General features: G+C 46.0%; 1 protein-coding gene across 4 annotated transcripts in view; it reads left to right on the top strand.

Moving 5' to 3' along the window:
- Nucleotides 1–23,500, top strand: part of RAPH1 (Ras association (RalGDS/AF-6) and pleckstrin homology domains 1) — a 403,562-nt gene that overhangs the window by 273,740 nt on the left and 106,322 nt on the right. For 3 of the 4 annotated variants that reach the window (XM_086955299.1, XM_086955297.1, XM_086955300.1), the window contains one exon: nt 8,427–8,501. The exons of the other annotated variant lie outside the window; for it this stretch is intronic. In XM_086955299.1, coding sequence (XP_086811425.1) covers nt 8,427–8,501 — 75 coding nt within the window. The remainder of the gene's footprint in view (nt 1–8,426; nt 8,502–23,500) is intronic. 4 annotated transcript variants of the gene reach the window in all.

The raw sequence follows: 23,500 nt of genomic DNA, 5'->3' as shown, positions 1-23,500 counted from the left end.
GTGAACTATTAAAGAGGCCATTGGTACTTGAAGGACTGTCGCACTCTCAGGTCCTCGCATTCGTCACACTTAGATTAATTTTTGGGACCCTATGCCCATTGCAAGAGGTAATGCGTTTGTTGCAGAACTCTTAAAGGCCTGCTCCTCCATGGAGTATGCAAAATAATTGTAGTGAAATAGACAATAAAAGCGGAATCACTGCCCAATGTTGGAACACGGAGAAGTGATTCTCTTTGTTAGATAAGCAGAGTTTAAAATATTACCTTAAGTCTAGGATGTGCTTTATCGGTGACAATGACTACATATGCTATACCTAAAGTACACTTACCATTTTATGGTTTTTAGAAACCATTTATACAGTAGGTACCTATAGTTTTAGGTAGGGTTGCTTATTCTGGACTATTTACCCCAAAGCCAGCAAGTGTGTGTCTAAATTCAGACGAGGAGCGTGGTGCATAACAGTCTGTCACTTTGGTAGTATCTTCCTGCCTATCTGCTTTCACGTTATTCTCTTAAAAGTTGTCGGATGTACCTGAAATCCCTCAGCATGTCCAGTTTTGGGGAGATATGTACGCTATTTAAACTATCCTAGTCTCCACTTTTGTTTGGAGGGTGCTAATCTAAATCACCCAACTTCACTGAAATCCAATTTATCTGAAAACCCCAAACTTGTAAGCTCCGCCCATTATCAAGTCTGGCTTTGCATCAGTAATTTAGCCGTCCGTGCTCATACTCTCACCTTTTTGGGTAAATGGGCCAGTGAGCTCTGTTACCTTTAAGACTAATTTAATTTCATTCATTAGAGGAGCAAGGCTAGCCAACGAACTGCAAACCTTTTGAACATGTGAGCTGTACCCTTAACCAACTACTGCAAAGCTGTTTCCTCTAAATGCCTTACTTAAAACCGTAGAAACAAATATCCAACGGCGGACTCCAAGTGCCGCAGAGGCCTCAGTGTAGTTGCCCAAGGTGCAATCAAATATCAATTGGTTGAGTGGTGTGCACAACCTGCTCCTGCAACCACCGTTGAGGGATGTAACCGCCTTCTCAGGAACCAAAACTAGAATAGCAATGGAGCGGTGCACTACCAGGGTATAATGGCGTTCAATAATGAAGCACGATCAGTTACTTTGTTGGTACCATCTTTATTCAAATCTATCCAAATGAACAGAAAACAGACATCAGCCAACAAGTTTCGTTCAAGGAAATGAACTTCGTCAGGGCAATATATGTATGTCGAAATCCTTCGCAAGTAGTTAAAATAAGGTCCAATCAACCTCAAACTGTAGGGATCGAAGAGATTGCAGCGTGGGCCTCCATTATAAGGGCCGACCGTGTGAAGCCTTAAAATGGCGGTCTAACCGTATCAGCACTTCTCGAAGTTCATTTGGATATATTTGAATAAAGATGGTACCAACAAAGTAACTGATCGTGCTTCATTATTGAACGCCATTATACCCTGGTAGTGCACCGCTCCATTGCTTTTCTAGCCTTACTTAAAACGGTCTAGACTCTATCTGCAGAGCGTTTCTTACCTTAAAATGGCCTGAAAGTTGCTTCCAAAGGTCATTGTCAAAGCTTTTTTTACCATTATAATGGCATACTGGCCATTTCTAAAGCTGGAGCACACCTGCTCGTGCTCCTGCTTGGAGCATGAGCTCCCTGGCTACAGTGACCTGTCTCATGTTGTGACACTTGTCTTATCGTCACATTTCTTAATGTCTTACAAGCCTGAAGTCTGATTTAGTTGTTTCAAAGCCCCCTTTTCCATTTTGTCATTTTCCATAAATTTGCCTTGAAGGTCTTCCCAATCATGCTGATCCAGCGTGGCAAGTGACCCTTGATGAAAGAGCTTGTAAAAAGCTAGTAGCAATGGAGCTTTCTAAGCGTAGTGCTTTGCTTGGCTCTCCAGGAGCCACTGCCATCCCACTGGGCTCTGGACTTCCATGAGACTGAGGTGTGATGGGTCCCTGTGGGCACGGCTCGAGACATGGTATTTACGAGTGCAGAACCATGCAATTGTCAATAATTGTGTGAATGGAATCTTGGACCCTGCCACTGTAGTGCTTGTAGTCCTAGGCTCGTGTGCATGGATCGCCCTGCAAATATACTTTTAAGTGCCTTTTTTTGATTTAGATGTAAAAACGGGGGTTTAAACAATTTTAGTTCCATGATATATACAGTTGCTCTCGTCGACATTTTATTGAAGATATGTTGAGCTGTCCAATTTCCTGTCCTCGTTCTTGCGGTTACGTATATATTGAAAGCCTATTTGCTAATTGCTTCAAGTATTCTCCGTTGTGACCTCTTAAATGCCTATAGCTCTGTAAAAATATTTTATGGGCAGCATTTGTTTTGATGAATATGTGGTGCTCTTTTCATAATTAGGAGAGACTCATAAAACACAGTGCTAAAGAACAGCTGGTTCATGACCTCAGCCTGGAATTTCAGCCGAAAGATAACATCCTCCTGTTTGAAGGGAGGGAGAGATTAAAGATTGCAGGAAGTGCTCCTTGTCCTTGCTGCAGCTATGGACATTTGACAGACCCTCGCCACATCCTCCAGCCAATTGTGAAAATGCACCAGGCCAATGAGATCTATACATACTCAGTGGCGGCTCCACTGCTATGGCGGAGGAGCGTCGCCCTACTGCCTTGCAGCAGTGAAATAAAGGAAACATGAAATGACAATAACTCGTTATTATTATCATTTTATGTTTCCCTTCTGATGCAGCTTTGCAGGGGGTGAGGCAGCTCTGCTTACAGAGCAGGGCAGGGGAGGAGTAGTTTGCACTCCCTACATGCACAGCATGGTCATACACACTTTGCATGTTCTCCATGCAGGCTGCATTACAGCCTGCATGGAGAACATGCCCAGGCCCCTATTTCCTGGCTGAGGGCCGAACCATGGCGCTCAAACCAATCGCAACGCTGCATTGCAGTGTTGTGATTGGCTAAGGGGAGCCTGGTGCTACCTGCTTCCCTGTTCCGGCCAGACGTCGGAGGGACAGCAGAGGAGAGACCTCACAATCTAGTAAGTTTTTTCCCCTTTATTTTTAACCCACGCACCCCCACCCCTGATCCGTGCCAGCTGCCACTGTACATACTCAGTAATTTTCAGTTTTAATTAAATATTAATTTCTTTGCATGTGATCCTGGAGGAAAAAAAGTTTTATGGTTGCTTCTATGAGCCTGGTGTGGCAGATGCCCATGTTTCAAATATGTTTTATTCCATTCATATGCACATGCCAAATTAAGAGGGAAGTCTACCACCTACAGATAGTGGCAACAGTCCATGCCGTGGAGTCAATTTATTGATTTTGAGTTCAGGGTGCTAGCTCGGTTTGACCATGTAGGCATTGTGAGAAAGATAAATATGTAGTATTGCCCAGCATGGATTCTTCATTGTAGAATGTTCCTCCACTGATGACTTATGACCGTCATTCTCTGCTAAGTCACAGCAGTTAATGGTGCACTGTAAGAGATGGGATGGGTCCCTGTATATGGTGTTTAGATTGGCTTACACCCGTAGATGAAATTGTAGAACCCTGTTGCTGAACCAACATTCTATTTTTGACTAAAGAAAGCCTTTGGCTGGACAGTGGATTATTGTTTTAGGTGTTTGCCTTCTGAGTCTCTGACCTCACACTACCTCCCCGGGAAGCCTTTTACTCCTCTTCCTCTGTTCCCTAAGAATGAAGTGTGGAAATGGTGTAGTAGTACCATTTTGAAGAGCCATAGTAGGACTGACCCCTGGACACCAGGGACAAACAACCCCAACCAGCGGTTGTAGCCCAGTAGCCCTGCCAACCCTATGAAAGGCTGCCACATAAAGTACCCACCTATAAGTCTCCTGCCAGAAAAAGGCTGGCACTTTAGCACATTTAGCCGAGGTGAGTAGTCTGAACTCCAAGGCCTTAATGACGACAACCGTCTCAATTTTGAAATTGGATCAAACCCTTTCCTCCTCTGTGTAGGCATAAACCCGACAGTATTTTCTTGTTCTCGAGCCTGTACTGAAAAATCACAAATTGGACTAAAGAACTTGAGGTTTTCTTGGCCACAGCAGATCACGCCTCTATAATTAAATGAGCTGAAGTGATGGATTTGGTACATTTAATAAACCTCACCATGGGATACTTGGAGGCACATGCGATATATAGCTTAGAATCATGAGAAAACCTACGCAGCAAGTCTGACAAATTGTGGCGTCTGTATCCTGAAAAGAGGTATACTAAGGCAAGGATTACTCCGTGCTGACCAGGAATTGAGGGATCCAAAAACCCGAATTATCATCAGAACAATGCACTGAGGCGCAAGAAGAGTACTGGTGGTACATTCAGGCAATCCCAGAAGGTGGACATTTTAACCCATTTTATGGATTTTGTGTTATAATTATCTTTTTTAGGTGAAGCACGGCTTTTAGATTTTGTGTCCTATACAGTACTTTGTGAAAATAATATAAAACCTAGGGTGGCACTTGGCTGCTTAAGAAGTTCTCGCCGGGGACTGGAGTAATGAAAAGATGCTGTGGTAGTCATAACGTTTCCAGTAGTACAATCCAGCTTTGCTAGTTGGCGAATAACCGTTCAGTTTATTTTGAAGAAATACTCTGTTTTAATTGAGAACTTTTGGTGACTGTTTCAATTTTTGTTGGAATCAAGTTAACTATTTTTTTCATTAAAACTTATAGGGCTTACTTAGGTCTGCCCAAACCTACTTGCCGCAGCGAGACTTGTATAGATGTATCTTTCATCAAAAAACAGAAAACACTATCTTTCCGTGTTGAAAAGTTATTGTTTTTGGACCATGCCCAAGAGTACTCTTTTCAGTTCAGAGTCGACTGACTTTTCCTGCATTTGTTCTTTGTGCTGTTCTGGTTTTGTAATGCTATTGTTTGCTCTGTAACAAACTTCTGACAGTGATCATGACAAAGATTTCTCCAGGTGAACCATTTGTGTTCCAAAGAGACAACTCTGTGCCCAGATATCCTGAACACTGCAAACCCTTACCACGAACTAACATTTCTATCCAGGACATACCATACATCAGTGTCATGCCATTTTAGTTGACTAACTCCATGGCATATTTGCTCCCATGTTAAAAGAATTCCAGTGTCAGGCCTTTCCCTTCAGTTTGTTTTGTCTGTCCATATGGTCTCTATTGTTTTGTGGCTGGACAAGTTCTTTGTTGACTGAAGCAACCTATTGTAGATACTAGAACACTTTTAGTAAAAAAGTTTGAACTGAAGAAAAGGTTATAAGGTTGGTGAGGCACCAATTATAAGATTCATTGATTGGTAAGCTGAAAAACAGTAGTAGTTTGCTATTTAATCTTGGATAGGAGGTGTGGAAAAGAGAGAGCAGGAAAGATGGACTGATGGCAAGTAAGGAGACAGGAGGGATCTTCCAAAACAACTTGCATCTCTCTCTTCTTGTCGTTGGCCAAGCATTGCTATAAGACCCTGAGCGTTTTTATTTTTTTTATTTTTAATTAGCCATATATAAGCTTTTTTTCTTGCTTCTATTGTAAGATTATTTCTCACTTCCCTCCCCTGGCATCTTAAGGATCCCACTAGTCCATGTTCTTGTTGTATGTGTACTCCCTGTTCGTCGAACTGGTATAAGCAGATTGTGTGTTGTCTCTGGGGGTGTCTTCATAGGGTGCACGATATCAGTCCTAGTAATGAGAGTGCGAGAAGAGATAGAAAAGTATGGAGGATGTCTGGTGGCTCAGTGGACCAATGCATTCTCTCTACAAATCTGTTTGACCCATGGTCACTGGTTCAAATCCAGGTTGGTCCACTCACTCTTTGATCTTTCTGAGGTTAATAAAATGAGTACCATTGAGCTGGGTAATAATAAACATCTATTATCTGTCAATGGCGCCAAGAAAATCCCTGGGTGGTGAAAGCAGCGCTGAACTAGTACATGTTATTTAATGTATGTTAGAGAGGCAGACCTGCTAACTCACGTGGTGGTTCCATGTGTCACACAAATTCAGCATTGTTAAAGTGGTCAACCAGTGAAGAGCTGATATTACATGGAGAACACAAAGTGAGAAGTTTTTCAGATGGTCTGTGATGGCTCTTCACTATTATTATAATAGTAAATTGTATTTATGTAGGGCTTAATACCCCTAACGAGGCTTTGAAGCATTTTCCGGAAAGTAGCACGCTACTTCAGAAGCCAAGTTTAAATGTAAATAAGTAATGAGTTAGTAATATGTGCTCCCTTTTCCTACTAGAATTAGTTGGGTTGCTCTTGAGATTTCATGCATTTAACCCCTTCCGTGCTGCCGTTGGCTGACGGCAGCACTACCTCCCCGTTGGCCGACGCAGCCACGCCCACCCTTTAGAATGCCCGCTCCGCGGCGGAAAAACCGCCGCCGTTAAGGCGTTAATACAGTGCCCTGTTTTTTGCAAATGAAATTTTAGTACATCTGGGCCCCTTAACTCCTACATATTCTGGACCCTGTCACTAGGTAGTCATTTCATTTCAAAATACTTTATTCGGTTTAAAAAGTAGAAAACCATAAAAGTTACAAATCTCCAATAAAATATAGAAAAGCACTTGTATACATTTTATGATCACAATACACAGATGAACATTTCTATAAATATAAAGGAGTATATATATATACAACACCGTCAATAATTATAAAAATACTAAAAAAATATGAAAGAAGAATCAGCCAGCTGGGAAAAACGTTTGTCCTCAAGGGGGATAGCTGATAAGATAACAGCCGTGATATGGGGATATATGTGTTCTCCATATAGTTTCTGGACCTCAATGAAGATTTCAGGAAACCAACCACAAATGGTATACATTCTGGCTCAACATTTGTAAAAAAAACAAAGGGCTAGGCGGACCTGAATAAAATTCTACTTTTTTAAAAGCAGTTTTAAAAAGAACCTCCGGGAGCATCATAGAGGTTACAGAAGAACAAAGTGCAGCAAATCCTGTGGATACACTCCTTCGCAGCCACAAGGTGCTAGCGCCTGGCCTCTATGGCTCCCCTTTGGAACAGCAAGTAAAAAATTGAAATAATCCATATGGAACCTGGTCAATAAAAACCGCTCGTAGGCCGATAGAGGCCACAAAAGATATTGCTCCGTGGATGGAGTACTTTTGAGTATCACAAATTTACGGACGCTAGTTTTACACAGTTCTACCCCATCTCTTAAGTTTTTTGAGCAAAATAAGACTTCTTTACAAACTCCAGGTCTGCTGCGGTAATAAGATCAGGTCTTAAAAGAAGGTCCGGGCGCCCCAGCTCACCAAAACAGCCCTTAATATACTATGTAGTCATGTTATAAGTTAGTAGTGACCCTGATGCTCTACTGATTGTGTGCCCTGTTTTACGTTGTGCACTGCCTAATCTGACCTTTTATCTTCTGTCTGTGTGCCCCTCTCACAACTTGCTATATTTACCCAAGTGTCTTCATAGAAACAGCTGCTTGTTACATGCCACATCTTCTCACTTTGTAACTCCCCCTTCTGCTAGTCTTCTTTTCACCACTCGTGGCACTCTGTTGTCTTTTCTGTTCAGATCAAATCCATCCGTTTGCTGTCAAGGGCATCTGTTGCAGGGGGAATAGAACAGAGCCCCTTCAGCATTAGCCAAATATCCAATGCAGTGGATGATCTGTTCGCAGCCTTACCCTGAAAGTGCTGCCTGTCGACGTTAACTCAACAGAAGTATAGATGCAAAAAGTGTTTGTGGTCACTGTTTTCAGGTGTTGATGATCTTTGAAAATAATGTTTTCAATTCTTTCTTAATATGATGTCTTAGAGGTAAGAACATTCTTGACGGGTCAGGGTTTTGCATATTTGAAGATTGAATGACTTGGGCATAACTTGTACGATACACCTACCTTATCACAAATCATTTAATTTGTGGTTCATAGTCTATTGGATATCTCACATGGGCTCTTTCTAAAATATTTCGCTACCACAAGCTCAAACTTATTCTGCTCTGTCTTAAAAATTGTTTCTCTAGTTTGGAAGGAGCGTCAGCTGAGATTTTTAAATCTACTTTGTACTCCGGGTGATGTAGGGTAGCAGTTTGCTAATGTAATTCAGTGCTTGGTGTTTCTGCCAGGCATGAAACCTACAAATGGGGGTTGTGGTACTTAAGGACGATCAAAACAAAGATGAGACGAATCAATTCAAAAGAATGTTGGTCAACTTGTTTTCCTTTAGTTTGAACTGTTTGCACTCTATGCTATTTTGCTCTATTGTTGGGTCTAAGCCCTTGTTAATGAGAATTTCACAGGCTTCACCACTTGGGATATGCACTACCTGTCTCTGGTTTATGCTATGTATATTCTTGTCTCTTTTGCTTATCTATTTTGTAATCAACACACCTCTTTAAAAAAAATTGCTGCGCTGATTTCTTGTCTTTTTTTCTTTCCTGTTGCACAAGCATTCCTATCTGGACAGGGAAACCTCCCTCCTTCTGAGAAACATTGCAGGGAAGCCTTCTCATTTGCTGACCAAGGTGATGCTTCATCTCCTCACCTGCATGCCTCTTTCTTGTAGCTAGCATGCCATTTATGAAATGGATGAAGGGCGCTAGACCAAATAATTCTGATTTACTCTTTTGGGATTCCAATGTAGAAGTGGTGTTTTAAACCAGGATTTCAGAACCAGCAACTTTACAACTATCCAAAACATATCTGTGGCAATTTTTAAATGCTCAGATAAAAATTGCCAAATGAATTATTTAATCTTTGTCTGGTTCGCCATTACCAAATCCATTTCATAAACTCAGTAAGGCGCTCTGGAGTCTGGTGCTTTGCAGTGTGTTTTGCCTCTTTGTATTAGTGGATGTAGGCATTGGAGCTTAACGCTTAGCAAGCTAGTACGGCGTGATTGCTGTGTTACGTATTAGAAGGTGGCATCAATGATGTTCTCCCAGATGTTCTTATGTTGCATGTGTTTGTTTAATACTGTGTGTTTTTCATATGACCCTTACTGGTGGTTGCATGTTTCCAGGCATTTACTGCTTTGTCAAACAAGGGAATTATGATACTATTGTGCCTAAAAACGCAAACTATGAAATCACCGCTCCTGGATTCTATCTTGACATTTCTCTAAATTGTATGGACTTGGAATATCACTATATATCCCTGTAACTCACTCTGGTCTCCTAGATCCACAGTGGACAATTTGGGTAGTAAAGTCGAACTCTTTATTGTAGATCGAGTGCTTTACAGAAAAGCCCTATAGGTTCCTAATATCTTGCATCATATTGTAAAACCCAGCCTGACCGTAAACCATGCTTCTTTTAAGAATTCTAGGTAAATTTAGCTGTGACAAAAATAGTCCGACACCTACATCTTAAGATACAATCCTGCAAATTGTACTGTCCTGCCTTCTCACCCTGTACCTGCAGTCATTGAAGTCTCTTCTTCCTTGCTGTCAGTGAGCTTGCACTTGGTCCACCTTTCGCTGGATCCACTTTGTTCAGTGCAAATGCCCTAGACTCCAGTGCTTCTTGCCGATTTCTTTCCTAACCTGGCGTGCCCCTCATTGTGTTGCACTCTGCACTGAGCCAAAGACTTTTCCATTCTGAACAGAGGTTGTGGGCTGCTTTTACAGCTTGGACAGGAAATATTATTTGCCGGATATCATTTTTTTCTAATGGAATTGCAGTAAATGGTTTACCAGATACCTGTACTCTGGCAAGCATCACATGTATATCTTGGAACACTTCTTTATTGCAGAAAGGAATTATGACTGCCTTTTTAAATATTAATGATAATGATTTTACATGGATTACAAACTGCAGTGTTTATTGTCTACTATGTGAGCAACAAGCATCTGCTTGTGCGAGAGTGCTCGTGGACTCCCTGGGTACCTCTTGGAAGTCCTCCGAGTCCTCCCTGTCTGAAACATGCTAGAGACAAATCAATAAATGAAAGCCTCGGCTAGTACACCCTCTTTATGTTATTATCCTTAACACAAGAACGGTTTCAGCTAGTGGTTCTATGTATTTGCTTATTTAATTTAAAAACGTTATTGCATTTGACAGTCTGTGGTTCAAATACAAATGTACAGTGAACAATGTTATACCAACAGTAGAAGTCATAGTGTATTTTCGTCACAAGTGTGGATGTTGATACTCATGCTTAGCATATTTATACCATCTAGTGTTGGGCTTGCACATTTGCAAGTTGTTGTTGTTGGAAGTCTCATGAGTTGTGATGACTTCTCCTAGTGTGCATTGCACACAGGCAATGCACACTGAGAGGTGCAACTCCATGTTCCTTGTTTTTTCCCGCTATCGGGTGGTCGGACATTTTCCGCATGGGCCCAGAGTCTGCCATAGTCTCCATGTGCCCGTCTGGCATTATCATTTTCCTAACGTACCTCCCGTGTTGGGCTCTGTCGAGGTCTGATGTCACCTATGTCTTCAATGGAATCTTTCAAGCCTCGAGGACCTTAGTAGTCATCGAAATAATTTCAGGACCAAGCTCCCTGTGGGGGCCCAACATACTTTCAGGCTCTCTGTTGCCCAAGAATGAGCTAAGGATGATGGAACGCACATTGCGCCAATACTGTGCTTGTTGCTGTGCCAAATATCCGTGGACTGACACAACGAAGTGTGCAATCTTTGCTTCTCCCCCAACCCCGACTACACCACCTGCTCCTCATACCATGCCTTTGAGGTGATCAAGGCGCTCCGGGACCACAGGGAACACCAGAGGAAATGTTGCTGGGTACACAGCACCATGCAGCTGCAGGACCTGTACGGAACTTCTAACCAAGACCCGCCACACGACGTCTATAGGGCCCCAAAGACTGGGCCTTGATTCAAAACCACACAGAGACAGCCATGAGTATGCCAGCGACTCAGGAAAAACATATTTGTTAATCACCCTGAGGCAGAGCACCTCTCCTGTGAAAGTTGGGCATTGAGCCCCAAGCATTGTCAGTTGAGGCAAATCCACCCACAAGCAACTTCCGCCTTATGGCTCTGGTCGGCAATGGCAAAAGGCTTCAGAGGGCAGCAATCCTACGATCATATCCGAAGGCAAGTTGTGACACCGAAACTTACCTCAGTTCTGAATTCCTCCACTGCGCCAACACGTCACACAAAACTAAAGATGGCCCATAGGTGGATAACGTAGATCCCTCCAGGTGAAACTGCCTTATTCCACTATCCTCTCAGCTTTCACATACTCTGATGATACTGCTGCGTACCATAAGAAGGTTCAGCGGACAGCCACATACCACAAAGTGGACAACCAGGAGGAAGTTACTATCCTCATGGAGGCACTCACCAAATTAGAGCATTCGGTCTACTTCCTACTTATGCTAAAAGGGATGCTGATTGTGCCCATAAAATTTTAAAGAGCCTGTCAAAGCCAGTGTAGTCTCCCCTAGGGTGAAAAGGAAACCCTCCATCAGTGGTCCTGTGTATATTAGGGGTTCAGTCCCACCAGCCTTCCTAGTGGTCCACACTTCCTGCATGCCCGCCTCCACCCAAGCTACTGGCAATGCTTCTGCTTCAGATAAGAAGAATAAAAAGATAGATGCTGTAGGCAAGAGGAAGCAGCAACATAAACGTGCATAGCTAATTTGGTCACTCACTTATTGACATAATATGGGGCACAACAACAACACCTCTTGAAACCACTACGGAAGAGAGGTGATTGTGTTGGATGGCAAAGTCCTCTCCAAATGCAAACATACGTGTGTTTGATGCTGCCACCACACCTGGCTCCGTATCTCCAGGTGTAAACCAAAGGTTCAGCAGCATCTCATCAACCTTCATTTTGACTGTAATCGTCTTTTTAGGCCACAAATTGATGAGATGCTTCAAAAGATCAAAAATGTTAAGGAGACCGCTAAATCCATGGGCTCTCCTGTATATCATTTAGGGTCTCCTTTCGGAAGCAGCCAGAGGGTGGGCTAAGTACCACTTTCCTAAATAGGCCCAATTGTATCAGCGGCAGCAGCAGGCTAACCACCATCATGTCTGCAAGGTATACAGTAGGGGATCCTACTGAAGGAAGAATAGGTGTAAAAGCAAAGGAGGGTCCAGGTAGAGACCCCGTCTGTTAAGCAGTTACATGCCCAGCATTCCCCTCGATCACACATCACCTCTCGGTGGGAGATTGCATCATTTCCTCCACCGTTGGCAGAAAATAATGTCATGGACAGATGGGTAATAGTCATCATACAACATGGCTACTGTCTTGTACTGCATTCCACCCTTCCCAACATCTGAGGTGTCACACAGACCTAACAACGGGCATCTCTTGCTTCTCTAGGAAGAGGTCCTTGCACTTCTGAAAAAGGAGGCCACAGAGGCCTTCCTCCTGTCACAGCAGGGTGCCAGGGTATACTCACTGGACTTCTTATTCCCAAGAAGAATTACTCATTCAGGGCTATCTTTGACCCCAGGCCCCTTAACCATTACACAATATTTCCAAACTTGTTTGAGGTCGTCCCTCTTATTCAGCAAGGGCATTTCGTGACTGAGCTGGATTTCAAGGCCAGCCTACCTCCTTTTCCTATCCATCCCGCCCAGCGGATGTACCTTTACTTTGTGGTAGGTGGACATCACCACCAGTTCAAGGAACTCTCTTTTGGGGTCACCATGGCTCCACAGTGTTCACGAAGGGTCTGGCAGAGATAGTGCCTTAGGACTGGAATCATTATCTTTTCCTACCTCAATGACTGGCTGATCAAGAGCAGCAGCATGTTGCAATGTCTTGCTCTGAGACAGGTGGCGGTGAACTTGCTTCATATATTGAGCATCATTATAAATGCCACCAAGTCCCACTTTCAGCCCCTACAGAAACAGCCCTTCCTCCGCTCTATCCTAAATGGAGTCACCGGTAAGCATTTCCTAACCTGCAAATGGTCTTAGCTTCTCAGCAACTGCTGCCTTTTCAATCCATCCTCCAGAATTCAGTTCTCACAGTCATGTGTCTGTTTAGGAATGATTATTATTTGTGCATGCACATACTATGAATGCATCCCTGAGTAGGGCACACCATTGGTTCTTCTAAGGAAGATTCCTTGCAAACTGTCTTTTGATTTTTCACTTTTTATTATCAATACAGTATAGGTTATTTTAGCTTGATATTTTCATCATATCAATTTGATAGTTTCTTCAATAAGATTCCAATGTGTTGATCATTATTTGTACATATATTCATAAATGCTCCGATGCATTTCAGGCTAACAAACCCTTTCTCAAGGAGCTCTGAAAACAAAAGGATATAGCTATCCGCTATGCTCACATAGTGGTTAGAAACATGTCACAGGGTTAAAAAACAGTCATAATGTGATTCAACAAATGCTCATGTGATGGTGCGCTAAGCAAATGGGTAAAATTCAACGAGTGAATTAGGTTAGTCAGTGAAAACATGCAGCTAAACCGCGACAGGTGAAAAATAAACTCACATATCTGAGCATCCACGATATTCTTGAACAATACGCTGTAAACGTAAAGGAATTCATTAATAGAGGTAAAAAAACGGTTCCATATGTGGGGCTACGAAAAAACGCTGCAGCGTATTACCAACTTCATATCAGGGGTGAAAACTCGTCTAAGATACTGGGCTTCCGCATGTAGACGTGTGATCGCGATGTTACGTGAACTCTCGTAAGTGGTTAAATAGGAACGTTCGTGGCTAAAGAAATCACGTGAGATTAGATGCTAACCTAAACGAAGGACTCAGTACGATCGGCGGCCATGTTAAGAGGGGAATGTCTAGAGTAAACAAAAAACAAAGTTTGAACACTGTGAAGTGACATGTAAAAAACAGAGCACATACAAAAGAGATTTACAGCATCAGCGGGCCACTAAACGCGTGGTTGAAAGCATTCAAAGATAACAGCTAAATTCCCGTAAGGCTTCACAGCTTGTAGATGATAAATTCATGTTAATTCACGTTGCAACAAATGTTTATTATTGTCTCTCCCTTCATGTTTCTGAATAATTTCCTGTACCATGTACTTTAGTTGGGCAATGTTGTGTTTATGTTCCATAAAGTGTACGGCAATGTTGGATTTCTCATTCTTGGTCCTTATGTTAGATTTATGTTCATTGATGCGAACTTTAATTTTCCTTTCAGTTTTACCTATGTACATTTTTCCACATGGGCATTTTAACAGGTAGTTTAAGTTAGATGAATCACACGTCGCATTCACTTTTAACTTGATATCATGGCCTTTCATTGGGTGAGTGATGGTGTTGCCTTTGATGACATTATTGCAGTTGTTGCAGTTCATGCAGGGACGTGTACCTCTCATTTCGACTCGTTGAATGGATTCCTTTGTCAGTATTTCTCTAATGTTATAATTCCGTGTGTAGGTGAAGAGCGGGGGGTCTTTGAACGCATTATTGAAATCGGGCTCCATACTTAAAAATAGGCCAATGTTTCAGTATAATTTTCTTGTAAGTAGTACTGAGCGTGGAAAATTTTGACACGAGCACCAACCTGGTGTCTTTAGGTTTTGTGGTTCGTTTCAGTGACTCTTCTCTGGAAATTAAGGCAACCCTGGTTTCAGCTTCCTCGATAATCAAGTTGGGGTAACCTCTTTAACGGATTCTAGAACCCATTTCTTTGATGCGTTGTTTAGCTGTCTTGATGTCAGATGTGATGCGTTTGGCACGCAACATTTGTGAGAAAGGTAGATGACGTTTCAGTGACCCCTGGTGAAAACTAGAGTAATGAAGGGTGTTTTTGCGGTCTGTTTGTTTGCGATATCGATCAGTCTCAAACCCAGTGGAAGTTCTCGTAATTTGTACATCCAGGAATGTAATCTATTCTTCACTCATCTGCCATGTGAGTTGAATTCTGTCATTCATGGTATTTAAGGTAATCAAGGATTGTTGCAAATTTTCTTTTGTGTCTTTCCAAATGAAAAATAAATCATCAATGTATCTAACATAAAGTTTAATGTTGTTGGTCCAATTAGTGTCTCCATAAATATGAGTGTCTTCAAATTCTTTCATGTAGGTATTAGCGTACATGGGTGCCGCACAATTCCCCATGGATGTACCGGACAGTTGCAGATACCAGCCTTTGTCATATTCAAAATAACTATGATACAGCGTAAAAATCATGAGTTCCATAAGAAATTGTTGCATAGGAGGTTCAATATCGCTGTTCAGGATTGCTTTTTCGATGGCTTCAATACCACCGGCGTGGGGAATTGAAGTATATAATGACTTCACATCAGCTGTACATAAGATAAATCGTTCATCAGCATATGTGGTGACTTCCGACAATTTGACAAGAAAATCTGTGGTATATTTGACATAACTTCTCATTTTGTTGGGGCGCTAGAGGGCGCGCTTGCGGAATGGCTGCCTAGACCTGCAGCTCCCGCTCCTTGGATATTGATCCTGCATCGATCTGCTGCCACGGGGACCGTGTGATCCCCAGAAGCCCGGTCCCCGCATCACGAGAGTGTTCCCTACACTCGACCGAAGTTTGAAGCGGCTGGGAGACTCGGAGCCGGAGATACGGACTCCCAAAGATTGCCCGACGTCAGCCCTGGAGCGCACTGGGGAGAGACCCCGGCCACCGCAGCTACGCGACCTCGGGGACCGCCACGAGGCCGCCAGGCCGCGCGGACATCTTGCCTGCATTGCTCCTCCGAGCCGGACCCCGGTGTGGGCTGAAAGGGAAAGCGGCGCTTCTCACCCTGCACCCGACTTCATCCTGACCGCGGCGCTACCAGTGCGCTACGCGACCAGCTCTCAACGTGGTGCTTGGTGCCCGGCCGGCGGCCGTGCCTGTCCCCGGAGCCGCGACGGACCCGGAGCTCTGTGCGTTGCCTGCCGTTCCCACGGAGTGAAGCCCCAGTGCTGCGGATAGTGCTCCTTGCTCACGGATCGCCACGGATCCTTCAGCCACGAGCGGAGGGGACAACAGCGGAGGGGACAACAGCGATCAGGAGGCCTGAGTGCCCTTCCCCCAAAGGGCTACCTAGTGCACTGCATTGCGCGCTACGACGACTGGTGAAGGGGACTTGGCCCGGAGGCTTGGCGCAAAGACTGGCGCTTCGGCGCCCACGCTATCTGGCTGGGGCTGCTGCTGGATGAGCGGCGGACGTATGCTGCCATAGAACAACGAGTGGACACGTGGCGCTGCCTGTGTCACTGCACGCGCTTCGAACCGCTGCTGGGCCCCAACCTTTGAATCACCCCTGATACACAGCCGGTTGCTGACCGCCCGCTTGGCCACTGCCATCCTTGCTATTCTGTCTGGACCCTCACTAGTTTGGAGATATCAGCATGGGGCGCCCCGACGCTCGCCAGCCCAAGCTAAGCTTCGACAGTACTCGCAAGGGCCACACATCGACGCAGACACGCCAGAGTCCCGGTGAGCCACCCCAGCAGCCTGCCCAGCCTGATGCCCCTGCTGCGGACATCGCCAGCCTTCTACAGGAAATGCGGCAGGGCTTTGCCACCGTGGTAGAGAAAGTGGATGGAGTCACGGCTCGGCTGGACGCTTTGGTCCACAAAGTGGATTGCCATGAGGAGCGCCTTACGACTGCGGAGCAAAGGATTTCCGACAACACCGACGCCGCCGCGACCCACGCAACACAGTTAGCGAGAATGGATAACCTCCTCCGTGTCATTGCGGCCAAGAATGAGGACTTAGAAGCGCGAAGCCGCCGCAATAACATTCGCATTACCAATGTGCCGGAATCCACTGCCACAGGCAGGATGGAACTCTATGTGGAGAAATTGCTCAAGGGCTCAATCGGGGAGGACGCCTTCTCCTCACAATTCATAGTGGAGAGGGCTCACCGATCACTAGCACCTGTGCCCCAGCCTGGCCTACCACCGCGACCCATAATCGCTCGACTACTGAATTACCGAGACCGCGACACGGCCCTTCGAGCGGCCCGGACACAGAGATCGCTGAGGTATGAAGGCATCACCTTTTCCATTTATCCTGATTTTACACCAATGGTTCAGGATGAGAGGCGCAAATTCCTTCCAATAAAAAAGAAACTGCGTGAAGCCCAGATAGACTATGCACTTTTGTATCCGGCAAAGCTGAGGGTTACTCATCAGGGCACACAACGCTTCTTCACAAACCTGCAGAAAGCTGAAGATTACTTCAAATCCATCCGAAGGGCACGCAGGGGAGAACGGGCGCCTGAGGACGACCTGGAGAACGATGCCCTACCACCTGAACGCCAGGAGGATTAACTGCCTTCATGACCTTCGACACTTGGCAAGCACGTAATCATCTATTGGTTGGTGCTAACTCACCACTCGGTGGATAGGCAGCATCATATGGATCGGACTTCATGGACATCGCACACCCTGTGGTAACGTATACCAAGGACCGCTCTCTTGGCCCTAGCCTCCACCGAGGGCGGTACAGACTGGAGCTATGGGCCGGATAGTGGCAGCGCGCACCTTTAGATGTTCCCTAATTGGGTGTTCCCCACTGAACAATTGTTTGTTTGGCTTTTTGCCGCACTGAAGTTGGGGGGGAGGGGTATGAGGGGGGGGTGTTCTTGGGGATTTCATGGCTACTGGCATGTTTGGGATGCTGGGGTGGGCGGGGGGGGTTCAGACGTTAAGAGGTTACTATTGCATAGAAGGTGTTTGCTTATGCTGATGTGGTGTGGGGCTTGGCGCTCCTGTTGCGGCTGTAACTCCATGCTTTGGCCCGCTTGGGCGCCTTCTTCTTTACTGTCAATGTGCTTATGGCTGCGGTGAACTTGCCTGTGCGATTAACATGTCTTTCATGGAATGTTCGGGGGTTGAACGATGCTCGGAAATGCAGGAATGTTATCGCCTACTTGAAAAGGCACCATGTGCAAATAGCTCTGCTACAAGAGACACACTTGCCCGTGCGCAGGGACGCCCCGTTTGGACAGAAATGGGCGGGTACCCGTGCTTTTTCCTCCTATTCGTCTTATGCTAGAGGAGTGGCGATACTAGTTGCTCGAGGTGTACCTTTCTTTCGCATGGGGGAAATGGCGGACAGGGAGGGGAGATATGTATTGTTGTGGGGGAGACTGGGGCATGACATTTATTTATTTGTCTCAATGTACGGACCGAATGTTGACTCACCTGGTTTTTTTTCCACACTGTGGGGCGAGATTGTGTCCATCGGGGCACGACACGTCATCTGGGGAGGTGATTTTAATCTGGCCTTGGTACCTTCCCTGGATAGGGCGGATGGTGTTAATTCTTACAAGCCCCGAGCTAGGGAGGTTTTGGAGGGGGTAATGGAGGAGGGTGGACTATTTGACGCTTGGCGACAGCTACATCCCCACGGGCGGGAAGGCACGCACTTTACACATCACACCGGGACCTGGGCGCGCTTGGATTACTTTTTGGTAGACCGGGGCGTCACTAGGGAGCTGTTAGAGGCCGATCATTTGCCCCGGACCTATTCAGATCACAGCCCTGTTAGACTACGGTTCCGGACCCCTGGGTGGGATAGTCCAAGACCACACTGGAGGCTAAGCCCCGATACGCTCCTTGATGAGCTCTTTCGCACGGAGTTGGGCGAGGAGATCAGGGACTTCTTTCCTAGAAACAAGGGCTCCGTAGAATCAGTGGAACACATATGGGAGGCCTTCAAAGTCACTATTCGGGGATTCTGCATCTCTAAGAGCCATGGGGTCCTGCGGGATATTCTGCGTACCATCGCCACCTTGGAAAAAGAGCTGCATGCACTAGAGCTCCAGATGGTGGCGAGCGATGACCCACTCCTGCGGGTGACCTTTAGGGACACACTATCCAAGTATGAGGAGGAGGCTGCAAGAGAGGCGAAATATCGGGGCAAACACTGGGTGGCCCGGAAATACTGCGAGGGGGATAGGCCTGGTAAAGTGCTCGCCTCACTCACGCGCGCGCCACGTGAACACACCACGATATTAGAACTTATTGATGAGGATGGCATTGTCACTAGAGACTCAGATGGGATACTGACTGCATTTACAACGCACTACTCGACACTATATACCTCAAAGGCAGAACCTGATGCTCCATACGCTGAATATATGAACGACGTGGCGCTATGCTGGCTTAGCGACGGAGACAGGGAGTTCCTAGCGGCTCCTTTTGAACTCGAGGAAGTTCGCGAGGCCATTATGTCCCTACAGAATGGGAAGGCCCCAGGGCTCGATGGCATCCCAGCCGAATTTTACAAAACTTATATTGATATTATGGCACCAGTGCTTAACGAAGTATTCACTGAGTCGTTAGCTGATGGTAGACTACCTCGATCTATGCGTGAAGTGGTTATCACCTCCCTTCTGAAACCTGGCAAGGCCCCTACTTCCTGTGACTCTTACCGCCCACTCTCCCTTCTAAATTGTGATGTGAAGATCCTTGCTAAGGTTCTCGCCACAAGACTATCACTCCTGATGACTAGAATCGTCCTGCCCGACCAATCTGGCTTCGTAGCAGGCAGGTCCACCTCCCATAATCTGCGCACCCTGTTTTCTCTACTACGCTCTGTCCATCCTGATGTCCCAGTGGCGGCTGTGTTCCTTGACGCCACCAAGGCGTTCGACTCCGTCGAGTGGCCTTACCTTTTTTCGGTTCTGGGACGCATGGGGTTCCCTAAATTGTTCCTGGCCTGGGTACGCCTCCTATACACGGATCCCACGGCGAAGGTACTGATCAACGGGAAGCAATCGCCACCCATCAGTATTACTAGAGGCACTCGTCAGGGATGCCCGCTCTCACCCCTGCTGTTTGCAATCGCGGTCGAACCACTAGCGTGCCGCCTCCGCCAATTACACCGGGAGGGAGCGTTTCAATGCCTGCAGCGGCAAATTGATGTATCCCTCTATGCGGATGACATCACGCTGTATGTCAAATTCCCGGAACTACACCTCAACCCCCTGCTCCGCGAATTCGTCCTGTTCGGGGGGCTATCGGGCGTTCATATTAATTGGGCCAAGTCACATTTTTTTCCCCTAACCGATGCGGTGACTGCCTTCCCATTAGATTATCCATTGGTGTGGTGCAAAGACGATCTTCGTTATTTGGGGATCCGCATCGCACGGGACAAAGATGAGACGCTTCGCTCCAATTATGGCGTGGCTATAACCAAACTGACCGCTTCTGTCGACAGGTGGATCACGATGCCACTCTCCATGGCTGGCAGAGCCTCCCTTATTAAAATGGTGATATTGCCCCGTTTTTTGTACTTTTTCCTAAACATCCCATATTATCCAGGGGCTTTCTTCTTCAGGACACTTCGCGCCGAGCTACGCAGACTTTTCTGGGGTGGCAAATCTCCCCGGCTAAAGTGGTCCACGTTGACCCTTCCCTACGACCAGGGTGGCTTCGACATCCCAGATTTCGAGGCATACTACCTATGCGCACAAGCGCATTTTGCTTACCATTGGATGGCTCCTACCCCCTTCATGCCTCACGTAGCGGTGGAGGATTGGATAGCACACCCACTTCCATTGAACGGTCTGATGCATTGTCCCGAGTCTTCCATCCCTACAGCAAACACCTCGGTCTCCTGCACTCTAGACGCGTGGCGACGCATCGCCCAGCGACTCCTCTGCGCGATGCCCTACTCTCCTAAGCTCCCTCTGACCTACCACCCGAACCTTACCTTGCTGTCGGAAATTGGGTTTCACCAGCTCTGCGCCAAACTGCATATCTCCACTTGGGGTGACCTGTTCCACAACGGAACGTTCAAGACGGCGGATCTTTTTTTCCAATCGCATGCCCACTCGCCCCTCGAATTGTTTTACTATATTCGATTACGCGCGGGGATGCGGGACATCCTTCCGGATTACCCTACTGAACCTGTGCCTTTGCCTCCTCTACACCATCTCCTAGAATCTCCGGATGGGGCCCATCTAGTCTCTAGGCTCTACCGCCAATGTCGTGGAGCTGCCCCCCTATCGGTCTCTACTGCCAGATTGCGCTGGTCGGCGGAACTGGATACAGAGGTTTCGGACGATCAATGGCACTACTGCTGTGCATTGACTTCTCGCATCACTGCCAGTTGCAGGTTGAAAATAATACATTATAAATACTTGCAGAGGGTCTACTACACTCCGGCCCGAAAACACAGATTCGGGCTGGCCGACAATGACCGCTGTGAGCGCTGCCACGCAGAACACGCTGACTTTCTCCACTTAGCATGGTCCTGCCCCCAGATTGCAGACTACTGGCGACAAGTCATCGAGGCCGTTGTGCAGATGGTGGATGAGGAGATCCCCGCGGACCCCTTGGTGGCCATCCTTGGATACACGAAGCACATATCCAGGGGAAGTAGGAAATTCGTCGATATGGCATTCCTCCTAGCCAAGCGACGTGTCGCCTGCCGCTGGAGCAGAGGCAGAGCGCCTAAGTTCAAGGATTGGCTCACTGATTTAACATATTGCCAGGATCAGCATAACATTTTTTCGGAATTATTACCTCTCACAAGCAGACCTAGGAATATCTGGGACCCACTGGTACACTACCTGCTCGGGCGCTCGGATGATGACACAGCGCCAGGTGATGGGCTCACTGCCTCCCAACCCCATTAGGACTATTGGTCGCCTTATTGCCATCTGGCGCTACATGACACACACTGCTTTCCCCCACCTATGGGGTCTCTATGCCCCTGCAGTCTCCTCGTGGAAGGTGTGGCACTGACCTTCACGGTACAGCCCCCCTCGCCTCCCCCCTCCTATGACCGACATCCCCTTCCGGCGCGCCGCCGGACGCCCCCCCCCTCCACAGGAGGGAGCTATCCTGCATACCACTAACAACTCTGCACCTTAGCCCCATGGACTACCACTACCCTAGGCCCTTGCATTCTGGACGTTCACTGCCCCACGCGCCAACACCTGGCGGCACCACCACACTGCACCACTGTCATACATCGTCATCGCATTGTCATACACCACTCCACGCGCGTAACCTCGTTAAAAAGTTGGGGTTTTCTCTTTTTTTCTGTTTCTTGTTCTACACGTTACAAAAAATTAGGAGCGAGATTCTCATCTTGCTCGCACAAAACCTGTTCGGCTGCAGTACATCCTTCCTTGGCCTGCCCCGCTGGTCAGCGCTGTACGAAGCCTTCTCATAGTAACGTGCCGCCGGGCCCCCGGGATGCCGGCTATAAGGCTGTGTATTGTTGCTTCACTATTGCTGCCGGCCTCCGGGTTGTAGGCACCTCAAGCTGTGTATCCTACTGTGCTCTTATCAATAAAGCAGTTTTGAACACCACAAAAAAAAAAAAAAAAAAAACTTCTCATTTTGTTGACCAAGGGTTGTAAGTGTTTGTCAAAAATTTCCTTCTGGTTCGTGCAGGGAACCTCTAGTAGACACTATGGGTCTAAACTGTGGATCTTCGGTGCTTTTGTGTATTTTAGGTGTCGTGTAGATAGAAGGGCTTCTAGGATGCTGTTGAAGTATACATTTCTTAGTTCTGTCATCGATCGTTCCTGTTTCAAAGGCTTTAGTTAATGTCGGTGAGAGTTGCTTTGAATTGATTAGTGGGATTGCCATCTAACTTCATGTAAGTCTTATCATCAGAGATGTGTTCTGCTATTTTTCTCTTATACATTTCTGTATTCAAAACGACCAGGGCTCCGCCTTTGTCTGCTTTTATACATTTAATGTTTTTGTTGTCAGCAATTCTCTTTAAGGTGTTCGATCTTTCTGGGTAATGTTTTTCCTGATTTTCTTTTTATAGTTGATTTTTGTCAAATCTTGCTTTACTAAGTTTTCAAATAAGTGAATACATTTGTGACTACAAGGTGTTTGATATGAGCTGTGTGGGCGTAAGCCCATGATTGATCAGGTTTTTGTTGAGTGGCTGGAGGTAAAACGTTGTCAAAAAAGTGGCTTAATCTCAATTTGCGAGTGAATTTAAAAGTGTTGACCTCCATTTCAAGTAGATTGGTTTGAGCTGTAGGGATGAATGATGTCCCTTTTTCCAACAATTTCATTTCATATGGTTTTTAAGACTGTATCTGAAATATTAATCACTAGGTGTTTGGTTTTTTGTTGACCTTCTTTTGAATCGTGCTTCGTGTGTTCGGATGTCCCTTGTCTTTCTCTTTTTCTGTAGCCATGACGGGGTCTCCTCTGTCATCTAGACCTTGCTCTAAAAAAGGACCTGACGCGGATGAACTGTCTCCATGTTCTATGGGTTTATCACTCACTTCAGTTGGTTCATTGGATCTAGCAGTGGGAGGATTGAATGTACCAGTTTTCCTATGTAAACGGGTAGAGTGTTCGTTACCTGATGAAGATGTGTCAGTTTGCTGACTATACGGCTTATTTCTTCTTTTTTGGGCGTACACCTCTGCCCATGTGTAGACCTCCCCTAGCTTGTAGTCCAGGGTGTCTCTCCTGAACTTTTCTGTGAAAATCCATGAAGAGGGAGGACGCCGTGCAGATCAGCTACCACAAACAATTGGCAGTAGATTGATAATACTCCAACACAGTGGTCCCTGATTTCATATTTAACAAAAGAAAGAGGACATCAACTCATCAGCAGACCATTACTTAACAAATGAGAGAAG

The sequence above is a fragment of the Lissotriton vulgaris genome, chromosome 2_1 (genome assembly GCF_964263255.1).
Source record: "Lissotriton vulgaris chromosome 2_1, aLisVul1.2, whole genome shotgun sequence".
NCBI classification, from domain to species: Eukaryota; Metazoa; Chordata; class Amphibia; order Caudata; family Salamandridae; genus Lissotriton; species Lissotriton vulgaris.
Note: the sequence above shows the minus strand (reverse complement) of the source record. Positions and strands in the feature narration are given on the sequence as shown.